This window comes from Podarcis filfolensis (assembly GCF_964270895.1).
Source record: "Podarcis filfolensis genome assembly, chromosome: 18".
Classification (NCBI taxonomy): Eukaryota; Metazoa; Chordata; class Lepidosauria; order Squamata; family Lacertidae; genus Podarcis; species Podarcis filfolensis.
In genome coordinates, this window is record NC_139622.1 from 12,483,104 (window position 1) to 12,504,925 (window position 21,822).

Here is a 21,822-nt window from a genome sequence, read left to right on the forward strand (position 1 = left end):
GTTTTGCTGCCTCCCATCCCAGGCCCTGCTCCTCAATCGCGTTCATCGGCCGAGGAAATTAAGGGTGGGGGTTCTGCGCCTCCTCATTCTTAATCTGCACAACCGCCCAGCCAGGTAGACCAGGCTGAGAAGAGGCGGCGGCTGGTTTCCGAGGGCCGTGTGGGGATTCGAACTCGGCTCTTTCCCAGTTCAGAAAAAAGCATCACTGCCTCCGAGCTTGGAGAGCTAGCGGACCCCGAGAGCAGCCCCCTCCTCGCTCCCAACCGCGGGATTTGCCGATTAATCGATCGCCAATTTATTCCCTTTCGGTTCCATTTACGGACAGCCTCAATTTCACAACAGAGGAATAAAAAAACAGGCTCTGCTTGTTCAAAACGAGAATGGTGATTTCCAAAACACTTCCCTATAGAAGAAAAACCAACCTCACATCTCAAAGGCAACGTTAAACTGTGCCTTTCAAGAAAAAGTACACTGGGAATTGTAGTTTATCCCTCGCGCCGCTACAATTCCCAGCACCCTGAAACTAAAGTTCCCAGGGCTTTCTTTTTGGAGGAAGCTGAGTGCTTTAAAAGTATGCTGTGTATGGAGACTTAGCCAAAAAAAGGGGAGGGGAGGGGAGTTTGGCAGTTTAAATTTCTCACAGAGGGGTGTGTAAAAGAAAGAACGAATTAAGGGGCAGAGGCCTGACTGCAAAGAGAGAGGAACAGCCGCCTCTTCCGCTCGTGGCGCGGAGATGCTTCGCTTGCGAAAGGATCCGCCGCCGATTCAAAACCAAAAAGGAAGTTCCCAATCGCTGCAAAACGGAGCCAGACAAGGCGTCAGAGGCTCAGGCCCAAACACTTTTAGATTTATCTCATTTTAAAATAATACGACCCAGATTCTAGAACCTTTGACTCAGGTGTAAGTCCCAACAGAACGCCGCTGGGCTTACTTTGGAGGGGAGATGGGAAATGTTAGGGGCAGAGGCTGAACTCAAGAGGTGGAACCAGCAGCCCCAAAGCCCCAAGGGGGACAGCAGCAAATTTTTAGGACACAGTGAGTTTTCTATATGGCAGAGATGGGAAGAGAACAATTCAAAGGGTTGGCACTGACCTTGAAAGCCCTAAATGGCCCAGTAGACCTGAAGGAGCATCTCCACCCCGGACACCGGGGTCCATCTCCCGAAGGCCTTCTGGCAGTTCCCTCCCTGCAAGAAGTGAGTTTGCAGGGAACCAGGCAGAGGGTCTTCTCGGTGGTGGCGCCCTCCCGTCAGATGTCAAGGAAATCAACAACTACCTGATTTTTAGAAGACATCTGAAGGCAGCCCTGTTTAGGGAAGCTTTTTAATGACTGATGTTATACCGTGTTTTGAATATTCTGTTGGGAACCGCCCAGAGTGGCTGGGGAAACCCAGCCAGATGGGCGGAGTGTAAATAATAAACTTATTATTATTAATACTATTACTATTATTTCACCTTGATGAAGGTGGGAGTATTTAGAAACTCAGAGCATTAGAAACTCAGATAAATGGCTCCTTAAACCAGGGTTCTGGTTGCCAAAACGGAACGCCTCCTTGCAATTTGTGGGCCAGATTTGTGGGTCACTATTTTTCAATACCTTAGGGACGCGGGTGGCGCTGTGGTCTAAACCACAGAGCCTAGGATTTGCCGATCAGAAGGTTGGCAGTTCGAATCCCCGCAATGACGGGGTGAGCTCCCGTTGCTCGGTCCCTGCTCCTGCCAACCTAGCAGTTCGAAAGCACATCAAAGCGCAAGTAGATAAATAGGTACCGCTCTGGCGGGAAGGTAAACGGCGTTTCCGTGTGCAGCTCTGGTTTGCCAGAAGCGGCTTAGTCCTGCTGGCCACATGAGCCGGAAGCTGTACGCCAGCTCCCTCGGCCAATAAAGCGAGATGAGCACTGCAACCCCAGAGTCGGCCACGACTGGACCTAACGGTCAGGGGTCCTTTATTTTCAATACGGTTCCTGAAATCCATTCCAATGGCGCAGATAAAATAGAACAGATGGAATTCTACAGGATGGGGAGGTATTAGTATGCGAAAACGGTCCAGATCCAAGGACCCCCAAGATGGCAGAGACGTCACGTCACCTGGGAATCTTTACTCGGTTGCAAGGGGCCGATGACCAGGTGCAAAATGCGCCTGGCGAATTTCGAACGCTGATCAACGTCCAAAAGGGATCATAGCTCCATGGGGCAAGTGTGACCCCTTTATTTTACCTCTCCACAAAGCGAAGGTAAGGAGAGTCCCGCAGGAGCTGGATCAGGGCATCTGGTCCCGACTCCTGTCCTCAGAGCGTCCGCTAAGATGCCCCAAAACGGAAGCCCGAAACCCAGACCTTAGCGCATCATCAGAGGCATTTCCTGCCCGTAGAAGCGGCAACAGAGCCATTGGCCAGTAGCCACAGATCCTCCCTGGATTTGTATAATCTCCTTTTTAGAGTCATCCAAGTTGATGCCCATCGCTAAATCTCGCCCCGTAGTTGAGCTGCGCACAATGCGAATAGCCTCCTTTCCCCCGCTCTTCTTTTCGAAATGATTTTTACTGGTTTTACAAAACAAACACATTTAACACAATTAAATTTCAAAACAGAACAAGGATTCTTCCGGATTTTCAGATTTCCCTCCTCCCCTCCGGGGGTCCTTTAAATATCTTAATCAACTGCGTATTATAGCTCATTTGAATAGTCCTCTCCAATATATCCGAAGTCTTTGTAACATCGCAAGAGTTATTCAAAGCCTGGCCAAGGAGTTCAAGTGTTTACAACGTTCTCTCGGATACAATCTATATTTGCCTCCTTTTTCTGTCGCAAAAGGAAAGCCCTGCAGCAGCTGGATCCGGCCAGAAGGGCCTAACAGGACAGGAGGACAGCTCCTAGAGGCCGAAGTCCCTTCGCCTCGCCTCCGATGAAATATTTGAGGGTGCCGCACTCATACCCAAAGTTGATGGGCATTGCCATTTGAATGGCGATCACGTGCCGGATCTTGCGATCAGTTATGTGGGGCGGGGTCTTACCTGTCCCCCCCCAAAAAAATATTCCTGTTCGTGCCCCTGCCTCACAGTGACCGATCAAACACCCAAAAGTCATTTGGGCCAAGTGCAGTTCTGCATCTACTGCCTTGACAGTGAATGGGTAACGCATTTATTTACAAGACAATTGTGGCCAGGTGAAAATATTAGCGGGGTTTTAACCACCCTTGTAAAGTACCATATTTTTTGCTCTATAAGACTCCCTTTTCCCCTCCTAAAAAGTAAGGGGAAGTGTGTGTGCGTCTTATGGAGCGAATGCAGGCTGCGCAGCTATCCCAGAAGCCAGAACAGCAAGAGCGATCTCTGCTTTCACTGCGCAGCGATCCCTCTTGCTGTTCTGGCTTCTGAGATTCAGAATGTTTTTTTTCTTGTTTTCCTCCTCCAAAAACTAGGTGCGTCTTGTGGTCTGGTGCGTCTTATAGAGCGAAAAATACGATAGCAAAAGCTATGGACAATTCAGACTGATGGAAAAATCTGGATATGAACTGATATATGCAGTTGTAAACATTGTTATTAAGAGATGTGGGAGGAAGTCTTGAGATTCAGAGTAATTTCATTTTATGGATTTTTAATTGATTTTGTTATATGCTTATACGTTTTAAAATCAAATAAAAACATATACTGCATACACACACACACACACACACGGTATATATATATATATATATATATATATATATATATATATACACATACACAGTGGTACTTCACGTTAAGTGCTTAATTCGTTCCGGAGGTCCATACTTAACCTGAAACTGTTCTTAACCTGAAGCACCACTTTAGCTAATGGGGCCTCCTGCTGCTGCCGCTGGAGCACGATTTCTGTTCTCATCCTGAAGCAAAGTTCTTAAACTGAAGCACTATTTCTGGGTTAGCGGAGTCAGTAACCTGAAGCGTATGTAACCTGAAGCGTATGTAACCTGAGGTACCACTGTACTGTGCATATACTAAACTGATCCAATACCTCTTTTAAGCTGCCGGTCAGAACCTGTGGCGGCAGGATCAGGTCCAAAGGCGCGCTTGCCTGGCCCAAAATCCTGTCCTCACCGTGGCCACCCAAAGGGAAACCAGCAAGCAGAATGTGAGAGCAAAAAAAAAGCCTCGCGTCTCCACCGTCCTAGGGTAGACTGCCTCTGCTCAAAGAAGAGAAATCCTAAGCAACCGAGAAGAGCTTGGCTGCTGGATCAGGACCCAAGGGGGGGGGGAGTCGGGGTCCCATCGAGTCAGGTTCCATGTCCTCAGAGTGGCCAACCAGTTCAACCAGCGAAAAGCAGCGACTGGACCTCATTCCTGCCTCCAGCAGCAGAGGGGCCATTCTTGAAAGTCGTCTCCTCCCCCCCCCCACATTCCTGGAATTCTGCCCCCCCCCCACATCCTTGGAGCTTGAGTCAGGAACCAGCCTTGCTTCTCACCCGAGAAAAATCGCCACAGACCCCCCGCCCCCCGCCAATGATCCAGGGTTCATTTTAGGACACAAATTGGGAGTTGGGGAAAAGAATTTCCCCCTTAAACTTCAAATTGACTTTTTTTTGGGGGGGGTGGGAAGGGGGAAGGAAGTTGGAGCTCCAAAGGAGATCGGTGACCTCGGATGCTCCGGGTCCAAACCAGCCCCCCCTCCCTCACAATCTGGCCGAGGGGATTATGTCCTAATCTGTACAAGCGCACACAGATTAACGGGGGGGGGGGAGGCGGGAGAGGAAGAAGGAGAAACAGCCAACCTGTTTCTCAGCGAGAGATAAAAACACAAAGAAGATGAAGACCTTCGGGTGGCTAATATATTAATAAAAAGTCACAGCCCAGAAATTAGAGTACAAGATGATATTTCAGAGGGGGGCGCCTTCCTGCACAAAAGCCCCCGCCACACACACACACACAGGCGAGAGAGGAGAGGCGCCTCCGGGTATGTGATTGTTAAACCCTTTTGCAAGCTTGGCGCGCCTGGGAACGTCCCCAAAAAAGCACCCGTACGGGTGGGGGGGGGCTGTTTGTGCGATGCCCACCACCCCCGGGGATGATGAGAACAAACTCTCCGCAAGCAACACCTCCCCCCATCCCTCCGGCGAAGCGCTTCTTGCCCTCCCTCCCTCTCCAAAAAGCAGCTCCGCTCGGTGCGTAATTGCGCCCGGAAGCGTTCCGTTGGCTCCTCGGCTGCGCGCCTCCGCCTTGGTTACCTCTTGGAGCGCTGGCTGAGGGCGCCCACCGGAGCCCCCCAAGTGCCGGGGTCCGACATCGCCGGCCACCGACCGGGTCCTTCTCCTCCTCCTCCTCCTCCCGCGGGGCGCCGTCACCGCCTTCCGAGGGCCGCCGGCCTCCCAGCCCAGGGCGCTCCGCAGCGCCCCCTCCCGAGATTTGCGCCGCAGAGAGAGACACACACACCAGCCCCCGAATTCCTTTCCCACGTGCGCAGGGGAATCGGTTGGAAACGGTTCAGATATGGGTCGCCGAAACGATCCCGGGGGTGCGGCGAGTCCGGCAAAACGCGCAGCGTTTGGGGTTTGTTTGTTTTTTCAGTTTAGAGAGGCGGCTAGGAAGAGGCGACATGAGTTGTTGTTGTTGAGTCGTTTAGTGGTGTCCGCCTCTTGGTGACCCCCTGGACCAGAGCACGCCAGGCACTCCTGTCTTCCACTGCCTCCCGCAGTTTGGTCAAACTCATGTTCGTAGCTTCGAGAACACTGTCCCCCCATCTCGTCCTCTGTCGTCCCCTTCTCCTTGCGCCCTCCATCTTTCCCAGCATCAGGGTCTTTTCCAGGGAGTCTTCTCTTCTCATGAGGTGGCCAAAGTCTTGGAGCCTCAGCTTCAGGATCTGTCCTTCCAGTGAGCACTCAGGGCTGATTTCCTTCCGAATGGAGAGGTTTGATCTTCTTGCAGTCCATGGGACTCTCAAGAGTCTCCTCCAGCACCAGAATTCAAAAGCATCAATTCTTCGGCGATCAGCCTTCTTGATGGTCCAGCTCTCACTTCCCCTTCGTGGATCACTGCCTTGCCGTGGTGAAGGGGCTTGAATAACTCAGAGAAGCTATGAGCTATGCCGTGCAGGGCCACCCAAGATGGACAGGTCATAGTGGAGAGTTTTGACCAAACGTGATCCACCTGGAGGAGGAACCGGCAAGCCACTCCAGTATCCCTGCCAAGAAAACTCCATGGACAAAGACAACAGGCGACATGAGAGAGGTTTGCAAAAGGATGGCAGACGGAGAAAAAGGTTTTCTTCCTCCCTCTCTGCTAGCACATCCCTGAAGCACAAGGTTGGAAGGATCAGGACAGAGATCAGAGAAGGGGCTCCTTCCTGTATGCGCATAGTTAAAGCTATCTGGGCCCATCACCTCCTGGCAAATAGAAGGGGAAGAAATGGAGGCAGTGAGAGATTTGACTTTCTTGGGCTCCATGATCACTGCAGATGGTGACAGCAGTCACGAAATTAAAAGGCGCCTGCTTCTTGGGAGAAAAGCGATGACAAACCTGGACAGCATCTTAAAAAGCAGAGACATCACCTTGCCAACAAAGGTCCATATAGTTCAAGCTCTGGTTTTCCCAGTAGTGATGTATGGAAGTGAGAGCTGGACCATAAAGAAGGCTGATCGCCGGAGAATGGATGCTTTTGAATTCTGGTGCTGGAGGAGACTCTTGAGAGTCCCATGGACTGCAAGAAGATCCGACCTCTCCATTCTGAAGGAAATCAGCCCTGAGTGCTCACTGGAAGGACAGATCCTGAAGCTGAGGCTCCGATACTTTGGCTACCTCATGAGAAGAGAAGACTCCCTGGAAAAGACCCTGATGTTGGGAAAGATGGAGGGCCCAAGGAGAAGGGGACGACGGAGGACGAGATGGTGGGACAGTGTTCTCGAAGCTACCAGCATGAGTTTGACCAACTGCGGGAGGCAGTGGAAGACAGGAGTGCCTGGCATGCTCTGGTCCAGGGGGTCACGAAGAGGCGGACACGACTAACCGGCTCAACAACAACAAAGCACGACATGGAGAGAAAAAGGGTTTATTCCTCCCTCTCTCCTAGCGCATCCCTGAAGTGCAAGGTTGGGAGAATCAGGACAGAGATCAGAGAAAGGCCTCCTTCATGTATGCGCATAGTGAAAGCATGCAATGCGTTTCGGCCAACCTGCATGACTTTCAAAGAAGATTTCACAAACTGGAAGAGAAGGCCTGGCTGTCAATGGCTGCCAGCTATGTTGGCTCTTCCTTGCCCTCTATGTTTGCAGGCAGCAGTGCTTCTGAACCCCAGTGGCTCGAAGTCACAGGAGGAGAGGGGGCTTCTAGGCCGTTCCACCTCCATCGTTCTGCCCGGACACTGAGGTCCAGCTCTGAGGGCCTTCTGGCGGTTCCCTCCCTGCGAGAAGCAAAGTTACAGGGAACCAGGCAGAGGGCCTTGTCGCTGGTGGCGCCCGCCCTGTGGAACACCCTCCCACCAGATGTCAAGGAAATAAACAACTACAGTGGTAAACATCAGTTTATGAATTTAATCTGTTCTGGAAGTCCGTTCTTAAACTGAAACCGTTCTTAAACCGAGGCACGCGGAGTTCGTAAACCGAATAGTTCATAAACAGGGCTGTTCTTAAACCGAGGTACCTCTGTATCTGGCTTTTAGAAGACATTTGAAGGCAACCCTGTGCAGGGAAGGTTTTAATGTTTGATGTCTTGCTGTGTTTTAATTTGTTGGAAGCTGCCCAGAGTGGCTGGGGAAACCCAGTCAGATCGGAAGGTTGGCGGTTCGAATCCCCGCAGTGGGGTGAGCTCCCGTTGCTCTGTCCCAGCCCAGCTCCTGCCAACCTAGCAGTTCAAAAGCACACCACTACAAGTAGATAAACAGGTACCACTGCAGCCGTATCTCTTATAAGGGGCTTAGTTCAACCTCTGGGTTTGGTATAGCAAAAACTGAATTACTGTGTCGTGAAAGGATGCGTGTCTAAAATAGCGAGTCAGCGACATGAAAAGTTTGGAAAGTTCTGCAAGCTTAAGACTATAGGGCCCAAGATGCCAGCATCGTTGCGAAAGAAAAACCCATTTGAAACCAAAGCCAAGTAAAATCACTACAGAGCCCACGGTGCAGTTTTGCAGTGATGGGAGAGCTGTGGCCTTAAAAAGGAAAGCGGGTTACTATAGAACCCATGAGCCAGTGCTACTGTGATGAGAAAAACGCGGGAGAGAGAGAGAAAGAGAGAAAGAAAGAGAAGGAAGGAAGGAGAAAGAAGGAAGGAAGGAAGGAAGGAAGGAAGGAAGGAAGGAAGGAAGGAAGGAAAGGAGGGAAGGAAGAAGGCTTAAAGTCTTGGAGTTGCAAGGGAAAAGACTCCTGTGAGTTTGAACCCAGGTCTCTCTGACACACATCCATGCAACAATGCCTTCTCTCTCTCCCTGTCTTCTCTTTCTCTCTCTCTGCGCACATGACAACTGTGGGGGGAAGCAGCCGCCAGGCAAGCCGGGTGGCAGAGGGCCAAGGCGACTGCCGACTCTGCCGCCAAGCCAGCAGCGGTTGAAGGCTGCCTCTCCATGGCAACGGTTGTCCAGCTGACCTGCGCGGGGGGGGGGGGGGATGGCAGAGAGCCGGGCTGTGCATGCAGGCGCATATATATCCCTCCCTCCCTCGTGCGCAGGAAGTCCTGCGGCGCATGCCAGCCCCCCTCCCTGCCCCTGCCGCGCGGCGCAGAAAGGTTGCAGATGTGAAACTCTCTTTCGAAAACCGCCACCGCTGTTTGTTCAAAGAGCTGGTGCTCTTTGCAGCAGGAAGTTGGGACTTTGGAGGCATTCGCAGGTTTGGGAGGGAACCCCAGTGGTCATCCATCCCAACCCCCTTTGCAATGCAGGAATCTCAGCTAAAGCGTCCGGGAGAAGGCCACCATTTTTCGGACAAACAGCTCTCACTGTCAGAAAGTTCTTCCTAACGTTGAGTTGATGCAAAAACTAGGGGGATTGTGTGTGTGTGTGTGTGTGTGTGTGTCTGTCTGTCTGTCTGTCTGTCTCACTCCTCCTTTGCCCCAAGCTCAAGCTTCTGTCCCTCATGAGGCCCGGAGGAGAAGAAACGAAGGCCAGGGAAGAGGAAAAAGGACTCCCGCAATTCAGCCAGCCGTGAGGGTTAGGCAGGCGAAAGGATCGATTCTTGAAATCGTTTCATAACCAAAGAGCGGCAATTGACTGAGTTCTGGGAGGGGGGGGGGAGGACGTCTCTGGCCAGCTGGCCGCTTTGATTTTGCAAAGGCAGAGCCAGTTCTGGAGCTGGGTGCGAATCCAGGCCGCCCACTGAGTGGAGGGGGAAGTCTCAAAGCTCTCCAGAGCTACCAGTACGTTTCCCAGCACAATTCAAAGGGTTGGGGCTGACTTTGAAAGCTCTAAATGGCCTCAAAGGCCCAGTAGACCTGAAGGAGCGTCTCCACCCCGGACACCGGGGTCCATCTCGAGGGCCTTCTGGCGGTTCCCTGCTTGTGACAAGAGAAGTTACAGGGAAGCAGGCAGAGGGCCTTCTCGGTGGTGGCACCCGCCTTGTGGAACGCCCTCCCACCAGATGTCAAAGAGAAGAACAACTACCAGACTTTTAGAAGACATCTGAAGGCAGCCCTGTTTAGGGAAGCTTTTAATGTTTGATGCGTTACTGTATTTTAATATTTTGTCTGAACTGAACAGAAGCTGAGCCAGGCCAGGGAGCGGAGTATTCTTCCTACACTGGCTGGCAGTGGCTCTCTAGGTTCAAGCAAGGACTGAACCTTCTACATGCCAAGCAACAGCCCTAACCCCCCAAGCCATGGAGATTCTAAAACACGCAAATATTCAAATAAAAACAAGCAAGTACGTTTCCTTTTGCCCGCCCAGGGCTGCCAGCTGTTACAGCACCTCTTCACTGTTCGCTGTGCCCATCAAAACACAAGCGCTTACGTTGCCTCTCTCTTTCTCAGGCAGGGAGAAACTGCCAGGCGCCCGCGTTATTCATTAATCGGCCCTGCAAGGCCATCGGAGGATGTAGCAGCCTTGGCCAAGGAGTCGGAGAGGGACGGGGAGATTGCCTGCCCCACGGCGACCGCTCCTCCCTCGGCCTTGGGAACCTTTGAACCGCCGGGTGCTGCTGAGCTACAATTCCCACCAGGGCCGGATTTACGTATAAGCTCAACAAGCTCTAGCTTACGGCCCCGCTCTCTTGGGGGCCCCAGAAAAATTAAAGGGGAAAAAACCTGGATGTACATAAATATAAGATAATAAACAAATAAAATAAAACCTACATCCAGCAACTGTGTTTTGCATTGTGCAGGCTCCTCTGATGTAAGTCATGGGCCCCGCCTGCTCCCTCAAATATCCCTGGCTTGCTCCTTTCTATATATAGGGTGCCGACATTCTGCATGGACTGGTTGCATGGAAACATGTGCAAATGGCTTGAGATACCTAAAAGGTAATTGGACCCCTGACCATTAGGTCTAGTCGTGGCCGACTCTGGGGTTGCGGCGCTCATCTCGCTTTACTGGCCGAGGGAGCCGGCGTACAGCTTCCGGCTCATGTGGCCAGTAGGACTAAGCCGCTTCTGGCGAACCAGAGCAGTGCACGGAAACGCCGTTTACCTTCCCGCCAGAATGGTACCTATTGTTCTACTTGCACTTTGACGTGCTTTCGAACTGCTAGGTTGGCAGGAGCAGGGACCGAGCAACGGGAGCTCACCCCGTCATTGCGGGGATTCGAACCGCCGACCTTCTGATCGGCAAGTCCTAGGTTTTGTGGTTTAACCCAGAGCGCCACCTGCGTCCCTCTCGAGATACCTATTAGGTCCATAACTGACCATCTAGCACAGGCATCCCCAAACTCGGCCCTCCAGATGTTTTGGGACTACAACTCCCATCATCCCTAGCTAACAGGACCGGTGGTCAGGGATGATGGGAACTGTAGTCCCAAAACATCTGGAGGGCCGAGTTTGCCTATGCCTGATACAGCATCTATTCAACACAAAAAACAGCAACCATTTGTTGTGGACAAAGGACAGCTGGACGTAGAAAGGGCCCCGTTACCTTCAGGAGCTGAGGGCCGCATCAAACCTCAATCCGGCCCTGATTCCCACTGGCCACAGCAAGAAGGCCCAGCGGCGCTAGCTTACGAGAACACCACAAAAGCCTGCTGGATCGGGCCCAAAGTGGGGGGGGGGACATCTTAGCCCACCCTCCCAGTCCTTGCAGAGGCTAAGCAGCTTAGGCCCCTGCAAACAAGGCCAGGGGAGGAACTGCCTGTTTTTTGCCACCAGGTAGACCGGTCCTGTCCATGGAGGCTCTGTTTTTAGGAATCAGAATCGACACAGAAGAGGCTGTGTTTCGCCTGCCCCCTCTGCACAAACAACCCTGCGAGGTCGGCCAGGCTGCGTTTGTGGTGTGAGGGAGGGTGCAGGGGATTGGACCGTGGTTCTAACCACTACACCACGCTGCCTTTTTTTTGTTTTTTGTCAAGAGCGACGGAGCGATCGGGAAAGCGTTTCCTCGGCACCCGCCCCGCAACACGGATGTGGGTGGTGGAGCACCCCATAACAGCACATAATATTCCTTCCCCCCCTCCCACTGCACGGAAAAGACACATCTCCCCCTAGTTAGGGTCTCTTACCTCCAAGGGTGCAACGCCAGGGGGCTGAGAGGGCTCAGGGGGCTGAGAAGGGTCGGACTCTGGCTCCCGGGGGAGAGGCTGCAGAAGGAAGAGAGCCAAGGAGAACGAGGCCGCGGTGTGAATAGGGGTCAGAGGCAGTGGCGTAGCGTGGGTTGTCAGCACCCGGGGCAAGGCAAGTAATTTGCGCCCCCTAACCCGTGGATTTGCGCCCCCTAACCCGTGGATTTGCCCTAACCCCAGATGTTGCGCCCGGTGCGGCCGGCCCCCCCTGCACCCCCCACGCTACGCCACTGGTCAGAGGCGCAAACCCCACCCCACAGGAGATGAGTTAGGGGGCAGCGACAGGGACCCAGTCCGTTGCCACCCACCCCCCATCTAGAGACGACAGCTCCTTACACGTCCAGGGGTATCCCATCGCAGAGCTACGATTCCCAAAGCAGGGAACTGTAGCGCTGCCTTGGCACCGTGCCGTTGAAGCCCCAAGCGACCACCGACTGGGGGGCAATGGGGTGTTAGGTGGAGAGGGGGAGAAAGAAAGCTCCTTGCAGGTGACAAGATCTTGGAAAGCCCCCCTGGTTTGTAAGATCTGGGCAGATGGGGGCGGAAAGCACTCTGCCCATGGCCAGAGGGCCTCTTAATATCCCAAGCTTGGGGCGCTGTTACATTTAAACCCAGCTTTTTGGAGCTCAAAAGTGGCGAGGCTGATTCTTCTCGCACAACAACCCTGAGAGGTAGGTCAGGCTCAGAGAGTGGTTTTCAGGGGGAAGCGGACTCGAACCCCAGACTGCCAGGCGCCTTTTCCTTCCCGTGGCAGGCGGAGATTCAACAGGTGGTGCTTTCCCAGCCCCGCCAGCCACGCATCTGCTGCGTGCGTGTTTTTTAATCGGAATAAAATTGCATCAGGGGAAAGAGGAGCCGCGAAGCTCCTCCCAGGTAGCTTAGTGGCGCCGCCCGGGCAACCCTCTCCCGAGTCGGGGTGGGGGGTGGGACGGACGGGGACCCGCCTGGCAGGTTTGCGGAGGGCGCCACAGACCCGGGGTGGGCTACATGAGCTCTGCGGGACCCTTCCCGGAGGCGGAGGCGCGCTTTGGAGTGGGAGAAGCCACGGAGAGCCCTTTTTTTATATTATCTCTCTTTGGGGAATCACCGCCGCCCCCTCCCTCCGCAGCCGGTTCCCTGGCAACCGAGCCGTGCGTCATTGGAGACCCCGGGATGGAAGGAGGGGAGAGGGGAGGGAGGAGAGGGATCCCCCGAAGGCAGAAAGAGGGGCCGCGAGAGAGAAAAAGACCCCCAACCCCACAGCCCTGCCCAGCTTTCGGTGCCAAGCCAGCGCTCCGCCGTGCGCGCCTCTCCAAGCGCCCCCGGGTCGTTGCCTGCCGGCGCTGGAACCTCTCCCCCCGTTTCCCCACCCTCTCCCCAAGCGGGGGCGCCCAGGAGCCCCCCCAAAACTCACTCCACCAAGGTCAGCGAAGGGATCTTCAGCTTGGCACGGCGCGCCTGCATGGCGACGGCGGTGGCAACGCGCTGCCCCGACGGCGCGTCCGCCGCGCTCTGCCTGGCGCGGCTTCCCCCGGCGCTCGCTCGCTCGCCCGCCCACCCGGCCCTCCTCCTCCCCCCCCCCCACCTCGGAGGGAGGGAGGGAGAAGAGGGACTGGGAAGGACAGAAAAGCCCTAGGGTGGGGGTGCTTGGAGCGCGCGCCGCCGCCCCCGAGGAATTAAAAAAGCGCAAGCAGCGAGGCGCCAGGTCGCCAGGTTTCTGGAGAAAGGCGCGCGTCCCCGCGGGGGACCTGACCTCTCCAATAGAAAAGGCTCGGGGCACCGCCGCTCTCAAGAGGGGCGGGCGCATAGGTGCCAAAGCCCTGGGGCGCTGGGTGCCCGAGCACCCACCAAATTCCCCACCAAGGGGCCGGGCACCCACAAATTTCAGTGCCAGGGCCGTGAATTGGTCGCGGCGGGGGCGTGGGCGGAGACAAGAGACTTGTACAGTACGGAGGTTCGTCTAGCTCTGTAGTGCGCACACGGGTTGGCAGCAGCGGAGGCTCTCCTGGGTTCCCCAGCGCTCCGACTCTGCGGGGAATGCACGAGCGAGAAAACCACCAGAACCGATCTCAAAAGCAATTCCGACATGGAAACAGGTTGGGAGAAACTTAAAAAGGCGCAGCCGCAGGGAGCTGAACTCTGGAACTGCCTGCCACATGAGACGGCAAAGGGGCACCGACGTAAGCTATCGAGGGCGAGGCACCTTCATGTCTCTAGAGTACCCATTGGCTGGGAAAGGCTCTTCGGACATTCTCCAGGGTCCCCGAACTTTTCTCTGCGGGCCACACTTTCGGAACAGGAATTTGCTTGCACCAAATTTTTTTTTATTGCATAGGAAAAAATGAAAACAACTGCCATCAGGGCTTAGTTTTGAACACAGAACACAGCTGCTTTATAATATGATCGTGGGGCGTCCGGAAAATGTATAACAATCACAGAACTGCAGAGCCGAAAGGGACCACCAGAGCCATCTAGTCCAGCCCCCTGAGGTGCTCTTGAAAAGAGGCCTAGATACTGTTTCTGGTTGTATATCCCATTGATTGATTGATTGATTGTAGGGCTGGGCAGTATCTGGTTTTCAACATCGCGCTGTATCACCAGCTAAATATCACGATATTCACAATATCTCACAATGTCTGAATAAGGATGGAGTAGGTTTTCAACATCACGCTATATCGCCAGCTAAATATCACGCTGTCTGGTATAAGGATGGAGCTATTGGGGCTTCACAGTTTCCCCCACATTGCAATTCTTTTCCAGAAAACACAGACACACATATCGTGATTTGCAAATATATCACCAGGTCAAAAAATCATGAAACCGATATCACGATGCAGACTCCAGACCGTATCGTGGGGTATAATAAATTATTATTATTATTATTATTATTATTATTATTATTATTGGAATACTCTGGCACCAGGAAACCCCTAAAGCGAGCCAGGCTGGCCAGCTTGTGGGCCCTCCAGAGGCATCTATCTGGGTGCCCGCCGTCGGAGACAGAAGCTCGAGCGAGGCGACGCAGAACCCGAAACGCGGGGCAGAGCCCCCCACTCACGTTTTCCCACGGCGAGGCAGGCTCAGCTCCTTCTGCGGAAAAGGAAAGGGAAAAAAGAGTGTCAGGATGAGGCGGCCGGGACTTTGCAGCCGCCCCTTTGGCCTCGCTCAGACCCCTTGAGGCCCAGTGCATTGCAGGATGGGAGAGGCATGCCATCTTATGGGGGGCTGTGGCCCAGTGGTTAGAGAATTCGCTTGGCAAGTTCAACTTCATCTTTGGAACTGCCAGCCAGTGCAGGCAACACTGGCTTGGAGGCAGCTCCTTGTTTGAATTAGCCGAAGCATGAGGACTGGCGCCTTGAGTTTCTTTCTCTTTCTCCAAATCGGTTTCCCAAATTTTACCAAACCAGCCACAGATTTAATACAATTTTCTTTCCAAAAACTGGTTTCCCGCACTCTGCTCTCAATGCCTCTAAGGTTTTTTATTATTATTGGTTTTACAAATATGAAGCACAAATAAACACAAATTAGTATTTGAAGACGTGTGCATGCACACGAAAGCTTATACCCAGAACAAACTTAGTTGGTCTCTAAGGTGCTACTGGGGGACGCGGGTGGCGCTGTGGGTTAAACCACAGAGCCTAGGATCGAATCCCCGCAACGACGGGGTGAGCTCCCGTTGCTCGGTCCCTGCTCCTGCCAACCTAGCAGTTCGAAAGCACGTCAGAGTGCAAGTAGATAAATAGGTACCGCTCCGGCGGGAAGGTAAACGGCGTTTCCGTGCGCTGCTCTGGTTCGCCAGAAGCGGCTTAGTCCTGCTGGCCACATGACCCGGAAGCTGTACGCCGGCTCCCTCGGCCAATAAAGCGAGATGAGCGCCGCAACCCCAGAGTCGGCCACGACTGGACCTAATGGTCAGGGGTCCCTTTACCTTTACCTTTAAGGTGCTACTGGACAATTTTTTCATGCAGAATGTGAATTTATGGGGAAGTCTCCCTGCTTGCAAACCGGCAAGGGGGTGGGATAGGGCCTTGCTGCCAACCAGGGCAATCACTGCTGAGCTGAGCTTCTCTCTCTCTCGCCCCACCCGGGACCAAAGGCCCTGCCTTCTGCCCCCCCAGCCACCGTTTCCTGAGCACGTGCAGAGCGACTGCCCCAGGGCACAGAGGGCAGGGCGTACTTTCCCTGCAACGCTGCCAGTAGGTGTGGGACAAAGGTCGTCGAATTGATGATAAGAGCAGGAGGTGTGTTGTCACTCCCAAAGCAGGGTGGATAAAAATCAATGATTTTAAATATATATATATATCCAAAAATTCAGAGTATTATTATTTACTTAAATCAGATTTCTAAAATTTGGATCGGATTTTTTAAAAATTTAAATCGGATTCTTTTCTTGCCTGTATAATCTTCATATTTACAACCAGATGAAGGTTTCGTTTTTGGAACAACAAATTTTCAGAGCAGTTTTCACAGTTATATAAAAAATGACTGATTTGGTTACACCGTTAGAAATACATGGGCAGATAATTGTGAAATTATGGTGAGGTTTAATAAGTTAACTGTTTCTATTGGGGCAACTTTTCTGCTGTACTTGACTGGAAGGAGAAAAATAACCGTTTCCTTAATAACAATTTAAACAATGCATTTAACTAAAACAATAACATTAATGTATCCATGTTTGCTAACTGATGTTGTTAAACGATTTTCTAAAAAAAAGCTTGGACTGAGTTTTAGCACACATGAAAAACTTAAAGCAAATCCTTATTTCCTGATAAATAGCCTTTTGGACTATAACGTAACTTAAGCAGAAAATCTTTAGAAAGGTTTTTCCTTCAAAAGCATTTTATTTAAAAAATCCGATTTAAATTTTAAAAAAATCCAATTTAAATTTTAAAAAATCCTTTTTTAAAAAAATAATAATAATCGTTTTTTATCCACCCTGATTCTATTACATATTCTCTGTTCAAGAATTGCTACGCTCGGAGCTTCTCTTATCGCACGATTACAGGATCGTGACCACTGAAGACTTGTTTTGCCTCTGTGATATTGACGGACTCTCTAATTTTGCTCCTACAAAACTGATTTATTTTATCATTTGCATCTCCATCATATATTCTCTGTTGAAGAACGGTGAAACGATACAGGTTATATATATTTTGTTAGTCCCGTGTTATTGCTTAAAGTGCGACAGAAAAAACCCCCGTCCTCTTCTTCCCTCCCCAAAGCAAGGAGCGAAATTGTCTGAAATGTCAGGAGCAATTTCCTCGCTTTGCCATGTTGGGGTTCGGACAGCTGAGCAGGCTCTGTTCGGCAGCCTGGGGGGAGCTGCCAGGCACGATCAGGGTCAAAGGATGTCCTCGGCTTCACCCCCAATTCCTGGTACACACAGACACACAAGGCACCCTTGGGTGCTGGCGGGGGGGGGGGCTCTCAAGGAATCGGGGGCAAGGGGGCGACTTCGCTGCCCCCTCCCCGAATACCCAGACAGCTCACTGAACCGTAGAAGCAGCGCCGGATTTACGTGTAAGCTAAACAAGCAATAGCTTAGGGCCCCACTCTCTTGGGGGTCCCCAAAAAATTTAAAGGAGAAAAATAGCTAGAAGTACATTTCCAAAATATTATCTATCTATCATCTATCATCTATCATCTATCATCTATCATCTATCTATCTATCTATCTCTATCTATCTTGGGAGAAAAGTAATGACAAACCTAGACAGCATCTTAAAAAGCAGAGACATCACCTTGCCAACAAAGGTCCGTATAGTTCAAGCTCTGGTTTTCCCAGTCATGATGTATGGAAGTGAGAGCTGGACCATAAAGAAGGCTCATCGCCGAAGAATGGATGCTTTTGAATTCTGGTGCTGGAGGAGACTCTTGAGAGTCCCAAGGACTGCAAGAAGATCCAACCTCTCCATTCTGAAGGAAATCAGCCCTGAGTGCTCACTGGAAGGACAGATCCTGAAGCTGAGGCTCCAAGACTTTGGCCACCTCAGGAGAAGAGAAGACTCCCTGGAAAAGACCCTGATGTTGGGAAAGATGGAGGGCGCAAGGAGAAGGGGACGACAGAGGACCAGATGGTGGGACAGTGTTCTCGAAGCTCCCAGCATGAGTTTGACCAAACTGCGGGAGGCAGTGGAAGACAGGAGGGCCTGGCGTGCTCTGGTCCAGGGGGTCACGAAGAGGCGGACACGACTAAACGACTCAACAACAACAATATCTATTTATCTATCATCTATCTATCTGTCTATCTGCCTGTCTATCTGTCTATCTATCTATCTATGCCAGTGCCAGATTTACGTATAAGCTAAACAGGCTATAGCTTAGGCTCCAGGGGTCAGCAGGGGGCCGGTCCACCATCCCTCATACCTTGTGGGGGGGCCTGACTATATTTTCAAATAAATAAATAAATGAACGGATGCCTATGCCCCACAAATAACCCAAAGAAGCATTTGAAATAAAAGGACACATTCTACTCATGTAAAAACATGCAGATTCCCGGACCGTCCGTGGGCCGGATTGAGAAGGCGATTGGGCCGCATCCGGCCCCTGGGCCTTACGTTTGCCTCCCCATGGGCTAGATGACCCTGGCTTCCCTTCCAAGCCTGATGATTCTAGGACGTCGTAGAGCTGGAAAGGGCCCCCCGAGGGTCATCCAGCCCAACCCTCCGCCGTGCAGGAATCTCAACGCCACCCAGTCGGAAACCATACTGCGCCCTGCTTAGCTAGGGCTAGTCGGAACCTCCTTTATTGTCGCTTAAGGCCTCGGGTTCCGTGATTAGTATAATTTTATTTTTTAAATCAGGGCCAGGGACAATATGGAGAGGACTTTTGCCCAAGGCGGTTCAGTCGCTTGCAAGGTTGTCTGTGTAGCAGACACACACACACACACACACACACACAGCCAAGGGGGGTGGACACACCAGATGGGGAGGGCAATTGGCACAGCCTGTTTCCTCCGCCGTAGCTCACCAGTGGCCTCTGGTGGCCGGTTTGGGGAAAAGGTCCAGCAGGCTTCTCCCTAACGCCAATTCTCCCACCTTTCCGGACTCGAGAGGATATAAAACGGCTTGGAAAAAATGTTTAAAAAATCACATTTGTTACAAAGCCAGTTTTTTTTTAGGAATTGGAGGTGCAGGGATACCGAAGGAACCAAAAAGACTGTTCCTGTTTTCGCTGCAGCAGCTGCAAAGATGCTGGAAAGATGATAAGATAACCTGCGAGGGGAGACGAAATTATTGGACTGTGCAAGAAATGGCAAGGGAAAACCAGGAGCATCAAAACCTCAAGAGAGAATGGGATAAATCGGGGCCGGATTGAGGTTCGATGCGGCCCTCAGCTCCTGAAGATAATGGGGCCTTTTATATGTCCAGCTGTCCTTTGTCAATAACAAATTATTGCTCTTTTTTGTGTTGAATATATGCTATATGGTCACTGATGGACCTAATAGGTATCTCAAGCCATTTGCACATCACAAAATATGTAATGGTTGAACTGAACTGCAATTAAGAAGAGGTATATTAGTAGTGAAATAATGATGAAGCTCTAACTTAAAATGTTTTTTTTATTCGCAACAAACCGAACAATGCAAACACATTGGCGTTTGGCAAGAACAAAAGTTCCTTTAGAAGCACAATAGACAAAGACTCGTCATCTAGTCTCTAGAAACTTGCTATAACATGAAATAATAAGAGGTGTAAATATATGATGCAAGCTACTAAGAATGATAAATAGCAGAATGTCGGCACCCTATATATAGAAAGGAGCAAACCAGGGATATTTTCGGGAGCAGGCGGGGCCCATGACTCACATCAGAGGAGCCTGCACAACACAAAACACTGTTTTATTCCAATTTTTTAAAAATCTTATATTTTGGAAATGTACACCCAGTTGTTGTTTTTTCCCTTTAATTCTTTTGGGGGCCCCCAAGAGAGTGGGGCCCTAAGCTAGAGCTTGTTTAGCTTATACGTAAATCCGTCACTGGGACAAATAGAGATTGTATTTGAAAGAACACTCTAAACACTTGAACTCTTTGACAGGCTTCAAACAGCTCCTGCCACAATACATAAGACTTTGAATTTAACGGAGGACTGTAGACTAGATGGACTTATCATATGGAGCTGGAAAACTTTCTTAATGACTCCACGGAGGGGAGGAGGGAAGTCTCGAGATTCAGAAGAATCGAGTGCAAAATTTTAATATTTGCAGGAAGATTATTCCTTGTAAAATCAAATAGAAAACTGTTTTAAAAGGAGCGCTGCCTCTGGATCAGGAAAATGGGGTCCCCATCTAGTCCGGTGTGCTGTCCTCGCAATAGAACCTAGAAATCAAGGTAGACTGCCATTGCTCCTGGAGGCTCCATATGGACATAAGGAAGTCCTGGGTGCTGGATCAGGTCCCTAGCCCAGCCTCCTGCCCTCACCAGACACCTCAAATGGAAATAAGCTCCCCTTCCAAGCAGGAGGCGAGAGTAGAGCCCTTTCCCACTTTCTAAGGTAGACTGGCTCCACCATGGAGGCTCCATTGAGGAATCCTAAGAACCTAAAAGCACCCAAAGGGTGGCCTATTTAAGTCTTGCCCGATAACGCGAAGGTTGTGTGTTCGATTCCCGTACAAGACAGCTGCATATTCCTGCCTTGCAGCGGGTTGGGCTGGATGACCCCTGGGGGTCCCTTGTGAGTCTATAGTTCTACAATTCCTCACCAGCCAGACACCCCTTTCGGAAAGTCCGCAGGCAGGAACCGGGTGCGAGAGGCCTCTGCTTTTCTGGGGCTTCTCAGGACGGCATGTATGCAGTTGCAATTGAAATTATCTGAGCCCAGTTGCAAATCTGATTTACTATCAAAACATATAGGAGTGTGTGTGTAAAAATAAAAATAAAAATAAAATATTTCTACATCCACAGGGGTGAGCGGCAAGCCTCTGTCTGGAGAGGCTTATTCTGAGCCAGAGATTTCCCCTGCCTAGTGATTTTGTCTCTCTCTTTCTGCAAAAATCCACCCTTCTTTCCTAAGCGTGAAATTAATAATAATAATAATAATTTATTATTTGTACCCCACCCATCTGACTGGGCTTCCCCAGCCACTCTGGGCGTCTTCCAAAAAATATATTAAAATACTCTAATACATCAAACATTATTATATATAATTATTATTAAAAATTATTATATATAAGCATGCACACACAGAGAGATGTTCGCTCAAGGGGGCTTTTTCCTCCGCAGTGCACACCACCCCGTTGCACAAACACATACACACACAATCCCCTCTCCACGCCTCCTGCCCAAGCGAGCATCCTCGACAATTCGCTCAAGCCCCACCACGCCAGCATTGCCGACCCTGGCCGGCAGCAGCAGCAGCAAGAAGTGCCGCTCTCCAAGGTCTCAGGTTAGAAGCAGCCGCTTCTCAGCGCTGCCCGGGGCGCCTGAGTCGTTCTGCACGCCCAGCAGCTGCTCTGACACGGAGCAACGCCCCTTCCCCACGAAAAACACGCGCGCACGCCCCAAGCAGGATCCTCAGGGAAGCACCTTCTGCATGCGACGCAGCAGGTAGGTGGGCTCAGACGCGCCCCCCCCCCCAGGTGGCTGCGGAGCTGAGGAGGGTCTTGGATCTTTCCTTTCCCCCCAGAAAAAGAGGTGGGGGGCTCCAGACCCTCCCCAGTTTGTTCTGCGCGCCCCGCTTCAGCATCCCGACTCACCTGGAGCCCTCGGCGTCGGAGGATGTTCGGCTCGTCCATTGCGCTCCTTGCTGTTGCGCGTCAAGGAGGGTGCAAAGAGGTTCCCGGCACTTGGAGGGGAGGGGAGAGGTTGGGGGGGGGAGAAGGAGGCGGAGGGTCCTCTTGGCTGGCATTGGTTGCCCGGGAATCAGCTGATCCCTCCTTGCAGAAAGTGGGGGGGGCAGAGAGAGAGAGAGAGAGAGAGATTTCCCCAGATTTTGCAATAGCTCCAAGGGAGGGAAATGGCAAGCGCTCTATTTTCACGCAGACGCGGGATTTTCTGCATGCACGCAAATGCCCCGGACACGCCTTCCGCGCGCATTCACACGGGCACCTTGCAGAAAGGGCGGAGGGCAGAGAGAGAGATATTCCCAGAGTCTGCAAAAGCTGCAAGGGGGTGGAAATGACATGCGCTCTTTTTCCACACAGACGCGGGATATTTTTTTTTTTTTTTGCATGCACGCAAATGCCCGGACAC

General features: G+C 51.6%; 1 protein-coding gene across 8 annotated transcripts in view; it reads right to left on the bottom strand.

Moving 5' to 3' along the window:
- Positions 1-21,428, bottom strand: part of MAST3 (microtubule associated serine/threonine kinase 3) — a 51,576-nt gene extending 30,148 nt beyond the window's left edge. For 2 of the 8 annotated variants that reach the window (XM_083594362.1, XM_083594360.1), the window contains exons 1-2: positions 21,327-21,427; positions 14,693-14,724 (exon numbers count right to left, since the gene is read on the bottom strand). In XM_083594362.1, coding sequence (XP_083450488.1) covers positions 14,693-14,724; positions 21,327-21,365 — 71 coding nt within the window. In that variant the 5' untranslated portion in view covers positions 21,366-21,427. Of the gene's footprint in view, positions 1-5,198; positions 5,353-11,595; positions 11,674-13,048; positions 13,156-14,692; positions 14,725-21,326 lie in introns of those variants that run through there. The other 6 variants (XM_083594359.1, XM_083594358.1, XM_083594363.1 and 3 more) reach the window with 4 other exon arrangements.
- Positions 21,429-21,822: the final 394 nt, after the last annotated feature.